The 16,041-nt window shown below is 41.8% G+C and overlaps 1 protein-coding gene across 1 annotated transcript in view; it reads right to left on the bottom strand.

Moving 5' to 3' along the window:
• Positions 1-16,041, bottom strand: part of LOC131140227 (regulator of G-protein signaling 6-like) — a 49,317-nt gene that overhangs the window by 32,569 nt on the left and 707 nt on the right. The window contains exon 2 of the mRNA XM_058090454.1: positions 11,673-11,762. Coding sequence (XP_057946437.1) covers positions 11,673-11,750 — 78 coding nt within the window. The 5' untranslated portion in view covers positions 11,751-11,762. The remainder of the gene's footprint in view (positions 1-11,672; positions 11,763-16,041) is intronic.

The following is a 16,041-nucleotide window of genomic DNA, read 5'->3' as shown; positions in this document are numbered from 1 at the left end:
TCCTCTGCTGTCATCTTCTGTTTATCGTGCCATAAGTCCTATTAAGGTTTATCACTCCAAACTGGAAACCACTTTGTGGAAACATTGTTCACGTGATGATAGTGTTTTTTTTTTCTTCCAATTTTAATTTTGCTATAAAGAAAAAAAAAACATAGCTGTGTTCCCACAGGGTGACAGATTGCCAATGTTGGCAATAAAGTCCTGCTACTTCCAACTTGGCTAAGGTAATAAAATTCAGGTGGCCGGGGCGACACATGGAGGGAAAATCTCACCCTGGAGCACCGTGAGACCACACACACACACACACACACACACACTAATGCGCTTTGGTGCCCTCAGTCACTAAAAGGATAACTCCCCGTTCCCCATAGAGGCGTCGGCCTTCATCACACTGTCATCTTCCGGCAGCTTAGCCCATTTGTCTAATTACCATCCTTTTATTGTCGTTTAATGAAACTGAACCAGGCCTGAAGTGGTCCGAGGATAGATTGTGCAATTTCACAAACCATCGAAAAACACAAAATCAATACATGGTAAAGCGCTACATGGCATTAAAGGCCTCGCTCACTGCTAATTGATTATCAATAACGGCAACAAACCACCTTAAATCTAAACCCAGGCTAATGCATTGCTACAAAGCGACCACATTTGCTTGTAAATCTTCTCCTCCTCCGTCTCAAGGGAGTAAAAATTGAAGCCTGAAAGCCAGAATATGAAACTTGCCCATCACACCTCCTTCAATTATTGAATCTGCTTCCTAGAAATGGACCCGCCGTGACTCTTGATCTAATATCCTGTCACAATTTGTCAAAATGAAATCCTTGTCCATGTTTCACCGCACAAGAATACTACAGTATGCTTACCTGCTGCAGCCTGCTGTCATTTAGCAAAGGCAGCAATAAAACACAATTACATATCAGCTCTAGTTAAACACATACACACAATTGGATTCCTCCCACCTGCACCCTAACCTTTGGATAGACAGCGTAGCATTAGCTGAGGTCCCATTATACGTGATGTCTTTGATCTGACATCAGATATGATGGGACAATACATTCTAATTCAGTGGTGGCTGTGATTGCTTATTGCATTAAAATGTGCCTGACACATTGAAAAACCTGTCTGGGAGGTTTTGGTGAAGTGTGTGCACTGTGCGCATGTCAGTCAATTTACCACTGTGCAGGGTGCGCTTCGCCTGCGCCGTGAATAGACCAGGTCGGAGCTGGAGAGCTTTCAGCGCACCTTTGGCGCACTGTTTTGTCACAGCTAGCTGATCATGCGGACACCTTCTCAGGTTCGCCGCCACCTTTACCAAATTGGCTGCGCACAGTGGTGCACTGAACCAAATTACCAAGGCACGGGGTGCGCCACCCTGCGCCATGGAACTAGAGCTAATATGTTAATAATAACAACGAGAAAATACTAATACAAAAATACGCTTTATGACTGCATAATATTATTTTTTTAAATAGTTTCCCACATTTTCAAAATTTATACCCTTTAACATAAAATTTGATGTAGTTATTATTGTAGTTGTGGATCAAATTATTTACCACAAGATTTCCCCGACTTATTATTTCTATGTGCAATCTAATGTGATTAATTCTGAGTTAACTATGGACAAAATGTGATTATTCACGAGGGTCGCGGGGGGATGCTGGAGCCTATCCCAGCTGTCTATGGGCGAGAGGCGGGGTACACCCTGGACTGGTGGCCAGCCAATCACAGGGCGCATATAGACAAACAACCATTCACACTCACATTCATACCTATGGACAATTTGGAGTCGCTAATTAACCTAGCATGTTTTTGGAATGTGGGAGGAAACCGGAATACCCGGAGAATAAATGTGATTAATCACGACTAAATAGTTTATATACAGTATATACGGGACCTATATACATGGGACTTGGCATCGGTAACAGTATGTGGTTCTTCGATGAGCAGAAAGGTGAGATGAATGCAGGTGGAACATTTCCAAACCAGATTTGAACAAGCTAAAGTAAAAGTTCCAATAAACGGAGAAAGCATTTTCAAGGTCACATTACATAACACTGCTGGAGGTTTAGCAGCCTCTGTGCTGTTAAAAGTGCTCAGCATGCTGATATCTCGGAATTTTCTCTCAATCATCACATAAGCCACCAGAGATGCAATCTCATTTTCTATGTTCATCTACGCTCGGGGTCATCATCTCCGACTTCCAACACTATCGCTCCGTAATGTTCCTTTCCAAGTTGTTATATTTCAGCGTAAATGAAGCATGATGTGATACTAATGTCGTATCATGGATTTCATTGATTCACTTAAAGCCGACAAATACTCAGAGGGCCGTTTTGATGAGCGAAACTCATCAGCCTTGAATGCTTGAAAGGAACATCTCTTCATAAGGTTCATCAGTTAACAATGTAGCCGTGGCAATAAAAATGGAAGGAAATTAAGCTTCGCTGCTATGAATATGGCCTATTATTAGTCAAAACATAGGCATGCTGTATATAAGGAAATTGTAAAATTAAGCATTTGTTTGCATTTGCAAAATGTTATGTCATATTTGTGTCACTGTGGGTGCTAACTCTTATTATGTTGTATGCTATATTGGGTAATACAATTGTAAATGTGTTGTGCTCTATAGAAGTTGTGGACTTCTATGTAGCAGTTACACATGATAACATGCACAGAAAGCTTTCCAGATCTTCCAGATTTTGCACCTTTCCATGGACTTTCATTCATTCATTCATTTTCTACTGCTTATCCTCACGAGGGTCGCGGGGGTGCTGGAGCCTATCCCAGCTGTCTTTGGGCGAGAGGCGGGGTACACCCTTGACTGATCACACAATCACAGGAGACATATAGACAAACAACCATTCACACTCACATTCATGCTTATGGACAATTTGGAGTCGCTAATTAACCTAGCATGTTTTTTGGAATGTGGGAGGAAACCGGAGTACCCAGAGAAAACCCACTGCAAACTCCACACAGAGATGGCCGAGGGTGGAATTGAACCCTGGTCTCCTAGCTGTGAGGTCTGAAGGCCTGAGGCTAACCACTCGACCGCCGTGCAGCCTGGCTAACTAACATTCATTCATTATTTTTCTACCGCTTTTCCCCACGCGGTTTGCGGGGGGTGCTGGAGCCTATCCCAGCTGTCTTCAGGCGAGAGGCAGGGTACACCCTGGACTGGTGGCCAGCCAATCACAGGGCACATATAGACAAACAACCATTCACACTCACATTCATACCTATGGACAATTTGGAGTCGCTAATTAACCTAGCATGTTTTTGGAATGTGGGAGGAAACCGGAGTACCCGGAGAAAACCCACGCATGCACGGGGAAAACATAGAGATAGCCGAGGGTGGAATTGAAGTCGAGTCTCCGAGCTGTGAGGCCTGTGCGCTAATCACTCATCCATCGTGCAGTCTTAAATGGACCATGTCGCTATCATGGAATAGTGTTTATAAGATATTATGTATGTACCGACCGAATAGCATCCTCTTTTAAAATGCCTTCAAACCAAAACCTTCTAGTCGAGGTGTTCCTTCAAAGCAGTCATCAGTGAAATGATCACTGCAAAGAACAGGTGGGCGTCCATCTTTCTGTTGTTCTCTGAACAACATTTTTGGCATGACTCCTATTGAGTTGTTTTTTTTTTACCGTACTTTGAATGCAGTAGGCTGAAGAGCGAAACCCTTGCCAACCAAAGGCGCGAGGCTTTCCCGGTGACATTATATGCAGCAGCATTTGCTGATGCGGCGTTTTACCCGATGGATTTTTATAGGTTCAATGTTGCTTCATGTGAAGAATCTGCTGAGCATATGTAACCTGTGTCTACCTCTGGTGGCCCAGGTTTAAGGTTCACATTAACCCATAGGAGCAGGAGATGCTTGCGTTAGCATGATGAGGAGCTCCACTAAAAGGTTGCTATTTTACACATATTCATTTTATATAAGCCTTACTGCTGGCTGGTAATGGACCATATGGGAATATACTAGTGCAGGGGTGGGCAAACTTTTTGACTCGCGGGCCGCTTTGAGTTAACAAAATTGTCTCGGGGGGGCAGAATATATATTTAATACGCACTATTTTACGCTTATAATTCTGACAGTCCGCATTGAATTATTAGTCTAATTTTATCTGTAAAAGTGTCATACTATCAGCTGTCACTATCAGACCACAGCAAATTACGAAATTTAATTTTACAGTTTTGTTTTTTCTGAATCAAACATGACTTGACTTATGTTGCCAGCTGTTGTTAAAATTGTTAAAATTTGAAATATTTAGAAGCAGTTGATGTTTGCTAAATAATCACTAATAAATACAATAAATCACTATATTGACAGTTACTATGGTACCCATTATGTCATTGTATGGTCATATCATACTTCTCATACTTCGGTACGTGACAAACAAAAAAAACAAAACCTTAAACCATATTAGGAAAGCAGGAAGTGATCAAATTATTATGTCATTGTAGGGTCACATCACCTCGTACTTCGGTACGAGGTACATTATTTAAAAAAAACAAAAAAAAAAACTTAAACTGTATTATGGAAAGCAGGAAGTGAACAAATGTAACAGTTACTGATTGTAAAAGTACCAGATGGAGGGGTAAGATTTAATAAGCTTTGCTTCTTCCTACTCCTTTTGGACATGTGGAACTGTGAACTGATTATGTGATGCATTCAATTGTAATCTGATGCATGTTTAAATGAAATTAAACCATTACCATTACTATAGAAAGCAACTGGCAGGCCGGATTCAAACGCTTAGTGGGCCGCATGTGGCCCCCGGGCCGTAGTTTGCCCACCCCTGTACTAGTGTAACATCACTGCTTGGTTCTTGGTAATGTGTTAATGTGACAAACTGCACTGTACGCGTATATCTCGCTATATCGATAAGTGCTGGACATTATCAGTATATCAGAAAGACAGCCGATATTGAGCATTTCTACTTAGAACCAGAGCAGTGAGCTCCCTGCGCATTCCACAAAGACTCCGAGGTCATTGGGAGTACAGTGGGAGGTACCCGAGGAGCCTCTATGCCTACCCAAGCAGGCTTATTCAGCATGTGTGATAAGTGGGAGGCTCAGAAGGCTTTTGGAAGTGGGACATGGTGGTCTCACTCACTGCAAGATGAGTGGAACCCTGCCTTAACCCTTACATGCACGAGTGACTGGACCCTACACTCTTCCATAAGTGGGTCAAAAATGACCCATACTAGAATCAATGCCTTTTTATGCCAATTTTGCCATTTTGGTTAGGAATAATCACTTGTATGATATTTAGTATTATATTTAGGACCACACAAGAATTATTTCATGTTAGAAACATCTTCATTTTTCGCTTTTTTACATCTTTGAAAGAGAAAATTACCCCGTACAACAATATAAAATGTGAGGAACCATTGTGTGTTGCATAAAGGTAAGTTAAAAATGTGAACGGCATGATATCAAAAACATGTTTTTTGAGGAATACCTGAATATGAAATGATAACATTTTTTCATTACAAAGATATTTCAAGAAAACAACCTGACCGGGTCATTTTTGACCCACTTATGGAAGGTTGGGGTAGTAACACAAAAACAAACATTTCTTAAAATGTATAAAAGATAAGTTAAAAATGTTAACGGCATGATATCAAAAAAATGTTTTTTGAGGAATACCTGGAATATGAAATGATAACATTTTTTCATTACGAAGATATTTCAAGAAAACAACCTGACCGGGTCATTTTTGACCCACTTATGGAAGGTTGGGGTAGTAACACAAAAAATTCTTAAAATCTATAAAAGATAAGTTAAAAATGTGAGCAGCATGATATCAAAAACATGTTTTGAAGAATACCTGGAATATGAAATGATAAGAAAACAACCTGACCAGGTCATTTTTGACCCACCTATGAAAGGTTGGGGTAGTAACACAAAAAGTTCTTAAAATATATAAAAGATAAGTTAAAAATGTGAATGGCATGATATCAAAAACATGTTTTTTGAGGAATACCTGGAATATGAAATGATAACATTTTTTCATTATGAAGATATTTCAAGAAAACAACCTGACCGGGTCATTTTTGACCCACTTAGAAAGTTGGGGTAGTAACACAAAAACTAAAATTTCTTAAAATGTATAAAAGATAAGTTAAAAATGTGAACGGCATGATATCAAAAACATGTTTTTTGAGGAATACCTGGAATATGAAATGATAAAAACTTTTAATTACGAAGATATTTCAAGAAAACAACCTGACCGGGTCATTTTTGAACCACTTATGGAAGGTTGGGGTAGCAACACAAAAATTTCTTAAAATCTATAAAAGATAAGTTAAAAATGTGAGCAGCATGATATCAAAAACATGTTTTTTGAAGAATACCTTGAATATGAAATTATAAAAATTTTTAATTACAAAGATATTTCAAGAAAACAACCTGACCGGGTCATTTTTGACCCACTTATGGAAGGTTGGGGTAGTAACACAAAAACTAAAATTTATTAAAATGTATAAAAGATAAGTTAAAAATGTGAGTGGCATGATATCAAAAACATGTTTTTTGAGGAATACCTTGAATATGAAATTATAAAAATTTTTAATTACGAAGATATTTCAAGAAAACAACCTGACCGGGTCATTTTTGACCCACTTATGGAAGGTTGGGGGAATAACACAAAAACTAAAATTTCTTAAAATGTATAAAAGATAAGTTAAAAATGTGAATGGCATGATATCAAAAACATGTTTTTTTAGGAATACCTGGAATATGAAATGATAAAACATTTTAATGACGAAGATATTTCAAGAAAACAACCTGACCGGGTCATTTTTGACCCACTTATGCATCTAAGGGTTAAAAAAACGAAAACCCACACATGCACAAAGCATCCTATCAGCAGTAGCCAAAGCATGCATAAAGAACTTCTCCATCCGCCTCATGAAGCACACAAACACTCGCTCCACTAGTGGATGGACGCCTGTTAGAGCACATTGTTGGCCAACACTGGGAAGCCTTTTGGCACGGGACGCTCTCTCCTCACTGGAGAAAAGCCTTTTATTTCACTCACAGCAGCTCTCTAGGTGAATAATCCTGTCAACACTGTGTCCGCGCCCTGCCAAAACACCCTAAATTATCATCCAATTATGATTCGCTTCCGGTGACTTCCAGGATTTTGCCGCTGAAGTAGAAATTGAGAGACAGACTTTTATCGTAGACAGTAAGCATACACACTAGCACTTATTGCATGGAGGCTTATGTGGGATAAAAGCTCCCATGGTGCAAAGAATTGCTAGCGTTTAAAGCGCCATACATGTTAAAGCACTGGCGGTGCTTGCAGTGTTTGTCTTAAGTGGACTCTGCAATCAGTGGCTAGAAAACCACCCAAATGTACAGAAAAGTGCTGCAGTTATTTTAAGAAATAAAACTATTGTATACAATATTAACGTATAGTACATCTGTCCAACTGAATTGAACATTGATGATATATGAGGGCACTAATTCATGTGCATGCATGAATAGAGCGTAATGAGGGAAAATATGCTGATAAATGAAAGCGAGGGCTGGAGTCTCAGGGGGCCAGATGCACTGAATTTTGAATTTTCTACAATTATTAATTAGGACTGGGGAAAAAAGTGTAGTGGGAGAAGTACTGTATAAGAATAAAAAGGAGCAGCGTGATCATACAAAGTAACAACCTGACCAGGTCATTTTTGACCCACTTATGGAAGGTTGGGGTAGTAACACAAAAAATTCTTAAAATCTATAAAACATAAGTTAAAAATGTGAATGGCATGATATCAAAAACATGTTTTTTGAGGAATACCTGGAATATGAAATGATAACAATTATTCATTACAAACATATTTCAAGAAAACAACCTGACCGGGTCATTTTTGACCCACTTATGGAAGGTTGGGGTAGTAACACAAAAACTAAAATTTCTTAAAATGTATAAAAGGTAAGTTAAAAATGTGAATGGTATGATATCAAAAACATGTTTTTTGAGGAATACCTGGAATATGAAATGAGAAAAAAATTTAATTACGAAGATATTTCAAGAAAACAACTTGACCGGCCGGGTCATTTTGACTCACTTATGGAAGGTTGGGGTAGTAACACAAAAACTAAAATTTCTTAAAATGTATAAAAGATAAGTTAAAAATGTGAACGGCATGATATCAAAAACATGTTTTTTGAGGAATACCTGGAATATGAAATGATAAAAAAATTTTAATTACGAAGATATTTCAAGAAAACAACCTGACCGGGTCATTTTTGACTCACTTATGGAAGGTTGGGGTAGTAACACAAAAATTTCTTAAAATGTATAAAAGATAAGTTAAAAATGTGAACGGCATGATATCAAAAACATGTTTTTTGAGGAATACCTGGAATATGAAATTATAAAAAAATTTTAATTACGAAGATATTTCAAGAAAACAACCTGACCGGGTCATTTTTGACCCACTTATGGAAGGTTGGGGTAGTAACACAAAAATTTCTTAAAATCTATAAAACACAAGTTAAAAATGTAAACAGCATGATATCAAAAACATGTTTTTTGAGCAATACCTGGAATATGAAATGATAAAAAATTTTCATTACAAAGATATTTCAAGAAAACAACCTGACCGGGTCATTTTTGACCCACTTGTGGAAGGTTGGGGTAGTAACACAAAAACTAAAATTTCTTAAAATCTATAAAAGATAAGTTAAAAATGTGAACGGCATGATATCAAAAACATGTGTTTTGAGGAATACCTGGAATATGAAATTATAACAATTTTTCATTACAAAGATATTTCAAGAAAACAACCTGACCGGGTCATTTTTGACCCACTTATGGAAGGTTGGGGTAGTAACACAAAAACTAAAATTTCTTAAAATGTATAAAAGATAAGTTAAAAATGTGAACGGCATGATATCAAAAACATGTTTTTTGAGGAATACCTGGAATATGAAACGATAACAACGTGAAATGCAACACGTGCAATGCTACTTTTTAGCACGTATTCTGTCTGCACCATCCAGAGGCAATAAGCCGTCCTGCAGTTATTGAATTGTTTTGCTTCACTTGCTCTTTTCGTGGGAGGTAAAAGACGAGAGGAAGAACTGCAGCACAGACACGGACAGACATGAAAAACACCACCGCTGCTGCTGAACGCAGCCTCGCTAATGGCTCAACACATCACTTTTACCTCTGTCTAAACGCCTACACCGCCACCTGAATACTTTGGCAACGCACGTCGTCCGTAGCATGCACGCGTACCGTATCCGGCAGTTGATAGCAATAATGCAGCATCACTGCCTGAACACATGGAGCATACGAGTGCTGCCTTCAAAGACCCACTGACCTCTGTGAAATTTTCATTGCTGTGGTGAATTATACAGTGCGGTGGAAAAGTCAGAGCTTACATTAGATTTGTCGTTTTAGCAATTATATAATGACCATACAGTGAGTACACTTTATGGCAGTGTTGACTTTCAAACATGGCCGCCTCGGTGTATCGGCGAACAACAAATGAAAACTTATTTTACAACACATCAACTTCCACGAGGACTGTACTTAAAACATACTCTGAACATCTCCTGCAGGGAGCCGGAGAAACCCGTAGGCCACAGGGAGGCTGATGTCATTGCAGCACTCCAATGAATGTGTTGTTTAGATGCAATGCCTTATGGGAAAACTTTGAAATGTTGAGCTTTTTTTTTATTTTTAAACTTGTATTGGTTACCGGTTTGTCTATTTCTGAGGTATACTTTTGGAGTTTTAAGTTACTGTGTGATGAATTTAGTGTTGTTCTCAGTAAGATGTTATGTTGATATACTGTTATATATACGGAAACCGCAGTACTCGGACGGGGAGGACATGCAAACTCCACACAGAGATGGCCGAGGGTGGAATCGAACCCGGTCACCTAGCTGTGAGGCCTGAGTGCTAGCCACTCGACCACCGTACAGCCACATTGTTAAATTCATTCATTCATTCATTCATTCATTCATTTTGTACCGCTTTTTCCTCACAAGGGTCGTGGGGGTGCTGGAGCCTATCCCAGCTGTCTTCGTGGTACACCCTGGACTGGTGGCCAGCCAATCACAGGGCACATATAGACAAACAACCATTCACACTCACATTCATACCTATGGACAATTTGGAGTCGCTAATTAACCTAGCATGTTTTTGGAATGTGGGAGGAAACTGGAGTACTCGGACGGGGAGAACATGCAAAGCTGAGGGTGGAATTGAACCCGGTCACCTAGCTGTGAGACGTGAGTGCTAACCACTCGACCACCGTACAGCCACATTGTTAAATTCATTCATTTTCCTCACAAGGGTCATGGGGGGTGCTGGAGCCTATCCCAGCTGTCTTCAGGCGAGAGGCGGGGTACACCCTGGACTGGTCGCCAGCCAATCACAGGGCACATATAGACAAACAACCATTCACACTCACATTCATACCTATGGACAATTTGGAGTGGCTAATTAACCTAGCATGTTTTTGGAATGTGGGAGGAAACCAGAGTACCCGGACGGGGAGAACATGCAAAGCTGAGGGTGGAATCGAACCCGGTCACCTAGCTGTGAGACGTGAGTGCTAACCACTCGTCCACCGTACAGCCACATTGTTAAATTCATTCATTCATTCATTTTCCTCACAAGGGTCGCGGGGGTGCTGGAGCCTATCCCAGCTGTCTTCAGGCGAAAGGCGGGGTACACCCTGGACTGGTGGCCAGCCAATCACAGGGCACATATAGACAAACAACCATTCACACTCACATTCATACCTATGGACAATTTGGAGTCGCTAATTAACCTAGCATGTTTTTGGAATGTGGGAGTAAACCGGAGTACCCGGAGAAAACCCACCCATGCATGGCGGAGAACATGCAAACTCCACACAGAGATAGCCGAGGTTGGAATTGAACCCTGGTCTCCTAGCTGTGAGGTCTAGACCGCCGTGCCGCCCAACAAATACATCTTATAGCAGCACAGAACAAATATTGCCATTCTGGGAACATCTCCATCCTTTCCAATCTAATTTTAAAAAAGAAAAAAAAAACAACCCCGTCACTGTCAGCATGAACTGTTTCCTGTCCCCACACACCAACACACGTGACTGACACACAAAATGACAAATATTCCCCGCGGGCTGCATCCTGACAAGCAAAAACCCGCCTCTCCAATACGGCGCCTCTCGGTGTGAGCTGCGTTACATAATGAAGCCACATAATCCGTGAAGATGCGCTGCGGAACAACAGCAACTGAGGTGGCTTTTTTCCTGCAAGCACGGTTGGAAAAGAATGTAGCGAATACACAAAGTTGACCCATATACAGTAAAGAGGACTGCAGGATTTGTGCTTACGCGCTCAAGGAGGAATTATTCTGCTTGGAGAGGGCTGACACAAATAGACGCAATCGGCGTCGTCAAACAATCACCACAATTAAGCTTTGACTGTTTTTCATTCTCTTCAAAGGAAACGCCGCAGTAAGCCTTGCCGACGTCCGCTCAGTGAGAAAAAGGCTTCTACCTTCCATCACTGATGAGTGATGGAGACAAGCTTTGTTTGAAGACATGACAACACAGTGCCAGGCTGATATGGACCACTGAGCTGTCACAATATACGGGTCAGTGAATGCATCGCCACCATGTTCTTCAGAAAAAAAAAAGAAAATGAACACTTGCCTTTCTGTAGACAATCATGTTTGGGGAGTCCTCGTCTGGATCAATGACACCGGCCCGGTCTTTGGATCCTTCAGCCATGTTCACCCAAACCTGTTGGGGGGGGGGGGGGGGGGGTATAATGCAATAATGTAAATGCAGCCATACGGTTAGCATGTAGACCACAAAGTCTTGGTTTTCTCCAGGTACTCCGACTTACTCCCACATTCCAAAAACATGCTAGGTTAATTAGCGACTCCAAATTATCCATAGGTATGAATGTGAGTGTGAATGGTTGTTTGTCTATATGTGCCCTGTGATTGGCTGGCCACCAGTCCAGGGTGTACCCCGCCTCTCGCCCCAAGACAGCTGGGATAAGCTCCAGCATCCCCGCAACACTCGGGAGGATAAGCGGTAGAAAATGAATGAATGAATGAATGATTGATTCATGGATGCACGGTGTAAAAAAAAGTGGTTAGCGCGCAAGACTCACAGCTAAGAGACCCATGTTCAATTCCACCCTCGGCCATCTCTGTGTGGAGTTTGCATGTTCTCCGGGTACTCCGGTTTTCCTCCCACATTCCAAAAACATGCTAGGTTAATTAGCGACTCCAAATTGTCCATAGGTATGAATGTGAGTGTGAATGGTTGTTTGTCTATATGTGCCCTGTGATTGGCTGGCCACCAGTCCAGGGTGTACCCCGCCTCTCGCCCCGAAGACAGCTGGGATAGGCTCCAGCACCACTGCGACCCTTGTGAGGATAAGCGGTAGAAAATTAATGAATGAATGGTACTCCTCTTGTATATTTTGTAACTACCCTTTGAGTGTTAAGTCGCAGAGTGATGATTTTAGCTTTCTTTCTAAGCTGACACCATGAGTCGATGAACAATTTCCCATGGGTTGATAAGCTCATTGTGAGTTGTCTTATAGCTCATGATCGGCTATTGTCATGTGAGTGTGAATGGTTGTTTGTCTATATGTGCCCTGTGATTGGCTGGCCACCAGTCCAGAGTGAAGACAGCTGGGATAGGCTCCCTCGTAAGGATAAGCGGTAGAAAATGAATGAATAATACTGTACTATTATTCCATAAAAGTCTGTACACCCTATGCACTAAAGAAGGAAGCTGAAGAGAAATGTGGGCATGCCATGTCATCCCACCCACCCTCACCTCTGTCTACATTGCATGATTAAAGGACTAACAAAGGCTTGAACCCATTTAATAAAACACACGGGGGCCCTGGGTGGCAAAGTGAGAGGCATGGTTATGAAAATCCTTTGTGGAGGACAATTAAATCAGTTGAAAAAAGGGGAGGGGAAGGGGGGGGGGGGTGTCAGCCGAGAGAAAGTGATGGTGAGCTTGTAAATAAATAAATCCCTCAACAGCAGCTCTCAAAGCAGTTAGGATGGGGGGGTTAACCGTCACATGATTGTCAACACATACTAATACTGCCGCTTATCCTCATTAGATGCTGGAGCCTACCCTAGCTGACTTTCGGGCGAGAGGCGGGGTACACCCTGGACTGGTCGCCAGCCAATCACAGGGCACATAGAGACAAACAACCATTCACACTCACATTCATACCTATGGACAATTTGGAGTCGCTAATTAACCTAGCATGTTTTTGGAATGTGGGAGGAAACCGGAGTACCCGGAGAAAACCCACGCATGCACGGGGAAAACATGCAAACTCCACACAGAGATGGCCGAGGGTGGAATCGAACCCGGTCACCTCACTGTGAGGCCTTAGCGCTAACCACTCGATCACCGTACAGCCACATTGTTAAATTATTAATTAAAAAATTTATTAAAATTAGGATGAACACGTTTACTTGGGATGGGATTAATAACAAAGTCGTAGTATCGTTCCAGTCTAGTTTCGGATATCTTGCCAGATTTGGTGACAAATTTGGAGTTTAGCCGAAGGTGGAATTGAACCCGGGTCTCCTAGCTGTGAGGTCCGCGTGCTAACCAGTCAGTCATTCATTCATTCATTCATTTTCTACCGCTTATCCTCATGAAGGTCGCCGGGGATGCTGGAGCCTATCCCAGCGGTCTTCGGGCGAGAGGCGGGGTACACCCTGGACTGGTGGCCAGCCAATCACAGGGCACATATAGACAAACAACCATTCACACTCACATTCATACCTATGGACAATTTGGAGTCGCTAATTAACCTAGCATGTTTTTGGAATGTGGGAGGAAACCAGAGTACTCGGACGGGGAGAACATGCAAACTCCACACAGAGATGGCTGAGGGTGGAATCGAACCCGGTCACCTAGCTCGAACCTCGACCACTGTGCAGCCACATGTTTGAAAAATGTTTGATTAAAATTAAGATCAACACATTTACTTGGGATGGAATTAATAACAAAGTCGTAGTATCGTTCCCGTTTAGTGTCTTGTCAGATTTGGTGACAAATTTTGGAAGTGCACCCGGGGGGAGGAGACTTAGGATATGCAGGGTGACAGTTTGACTTCCAAGTGCTTGTCAAATAGTGCGGGGCGGGGGGCTCGCCTAGGGGGGTGCGCGTTGAACTGTCACTGTGAGAAGCAGTGATGGCGTTCAGCATTAGTGCAGAGCTGCCAACGTGTATGAATTTGTTGTACTCTTAAATACGTTCAAGTGCATAACGGGAATGAACATAAACGTTCATTTAACGCATATAGAACATAAACGTATGGACCGCGTATAGAACATAACCGTATGGACCGCGTATAGAACATAACCGTATGGACCGCGTATAGAACATAACCGTATGGACCGCGTATAGAACATAACCGTATGGACCGCGTATAGAACATAACCGTATGGACCGCGTATAGAACATAACCGTATGGACCGCATATAGAACATAACCGTATGGACCACATTATAGAACATAACCGTATGGACCGCGTATAGAACATAACCGTATGGACCGCATTATAGAACATAACCGTATCGACCGCGTATAGACCATAACCGTATGGACCGCGTATAGAACATAAACGTATGGACCGTGTATAGAACATAACCGTATGGACCGCGTATAGAACATAACCGTATGGACCGCGTATAGAACATAACTGCATGGACCGCGTATAGAACATAAACGTATGGACCGTGTATAGAACATAACCGTATGGACCGCGTATAGAACATAAACGTATGGACCGCGTATAGAACATAACCGTATGGACCGCGTATAGACCATAACCGTATGGACCGCGTATAGAACATAACCGTATGGACCGCGTATAGAACATAACCGTATGGACCGCGTATAGAACAAAACCGTATGGACCGCGTATAGAACATAACCGTATGGACCGCGTATAGAACATAAACGTATGGATCGCGTATAGAACATAAACGTATGGATCGCGTATAGAACATAAACGTATGGACCGCATTATAGAACATAACCGTATGGACCGCGTATAGAACATAACCGTATGGACCGCATTATAGAACATAACCGTATGGACCGCGTATAGAACATAACCGTATGGACCGCGTATAGACCATAACCGTATGGACCGCGTATAGACCATAACCGCATGGACCGCGTATAGAACATAAACGTATGGACCATGTATAGAACATAACCGTATGGACCGCGTATAGACCATAACCGCATGGACCGCGTATAGAACATAAACGTATGGACCGCGTATAGAACATAACCGTATGGACCGCGTATAGAACATAAACGTATGGACCGCGTATAGAACATAACCGTATGGACCGCGTATAGAACATAAACGTATGGACCGCGTATAGAACATAAACGTATGGACCGCGTATAGAACATAACCGTATGGACCGCGTATAGAACATAACCGTATGGACCGCGTATAGAACATAACCGTATGGACCGCGTATAGAACATAACCGTATGGACCGCGTATAGAACATAACCGTTTGGACCGCGTATAGAACATAACCGTTTGGACCGCGTATAGAAAATAACCGTATGGACCGCGTATAGAACATAACCGTATGGACCGCATTATAGAACATAACCGTATGGACCGCGTATAGAACATAACCGTATGGACCGCATTATAGAACATAACCGTATGGACCGCGTATAGAACATAACCGTATGGACCGCATATAGAACATAAACGTATGGACCGCGTATAGAACATAACCGTATGGACCGTGTATAGAACATAACCGTATGGACCGCATTATAGAACATAACCGTATGGACCGCGTATAGAACATAACCGTATGGGCCGCATATAGAACACAACCGTATGGACCGCGTATAGAACACAACCGTATGGACCGCGTATAGAACACAACCGTATGGACCGCGTATAGAACATAACCGTATGGACCGCGTATAGACCATAACCGTATGGACCGCGTATAGAACATAAACGTATGGACCGCGTATA

The sequence above is a fragment of the Doryrhamphus excisus genome, chromosome 13, assembly GCF_030265055.1.
Source record: "Doryrhamphus excisus isolate RoL2022-K1 chromosome 13, RoL_Dexc_1.0, whole genome shotgun sequence".
NCBI classification, from domain to species: Eukaryota; Metazoa; Chordata; class Actinopteri; order Syngnathiformes; family Syngnathidae; genus Doryrhamphus; species Doryrhamphus excisus.
Note: the sequence above shows the minus strand (reverse complement) of the source record. Positions and strands in the feature narration are given on the sequence as shown.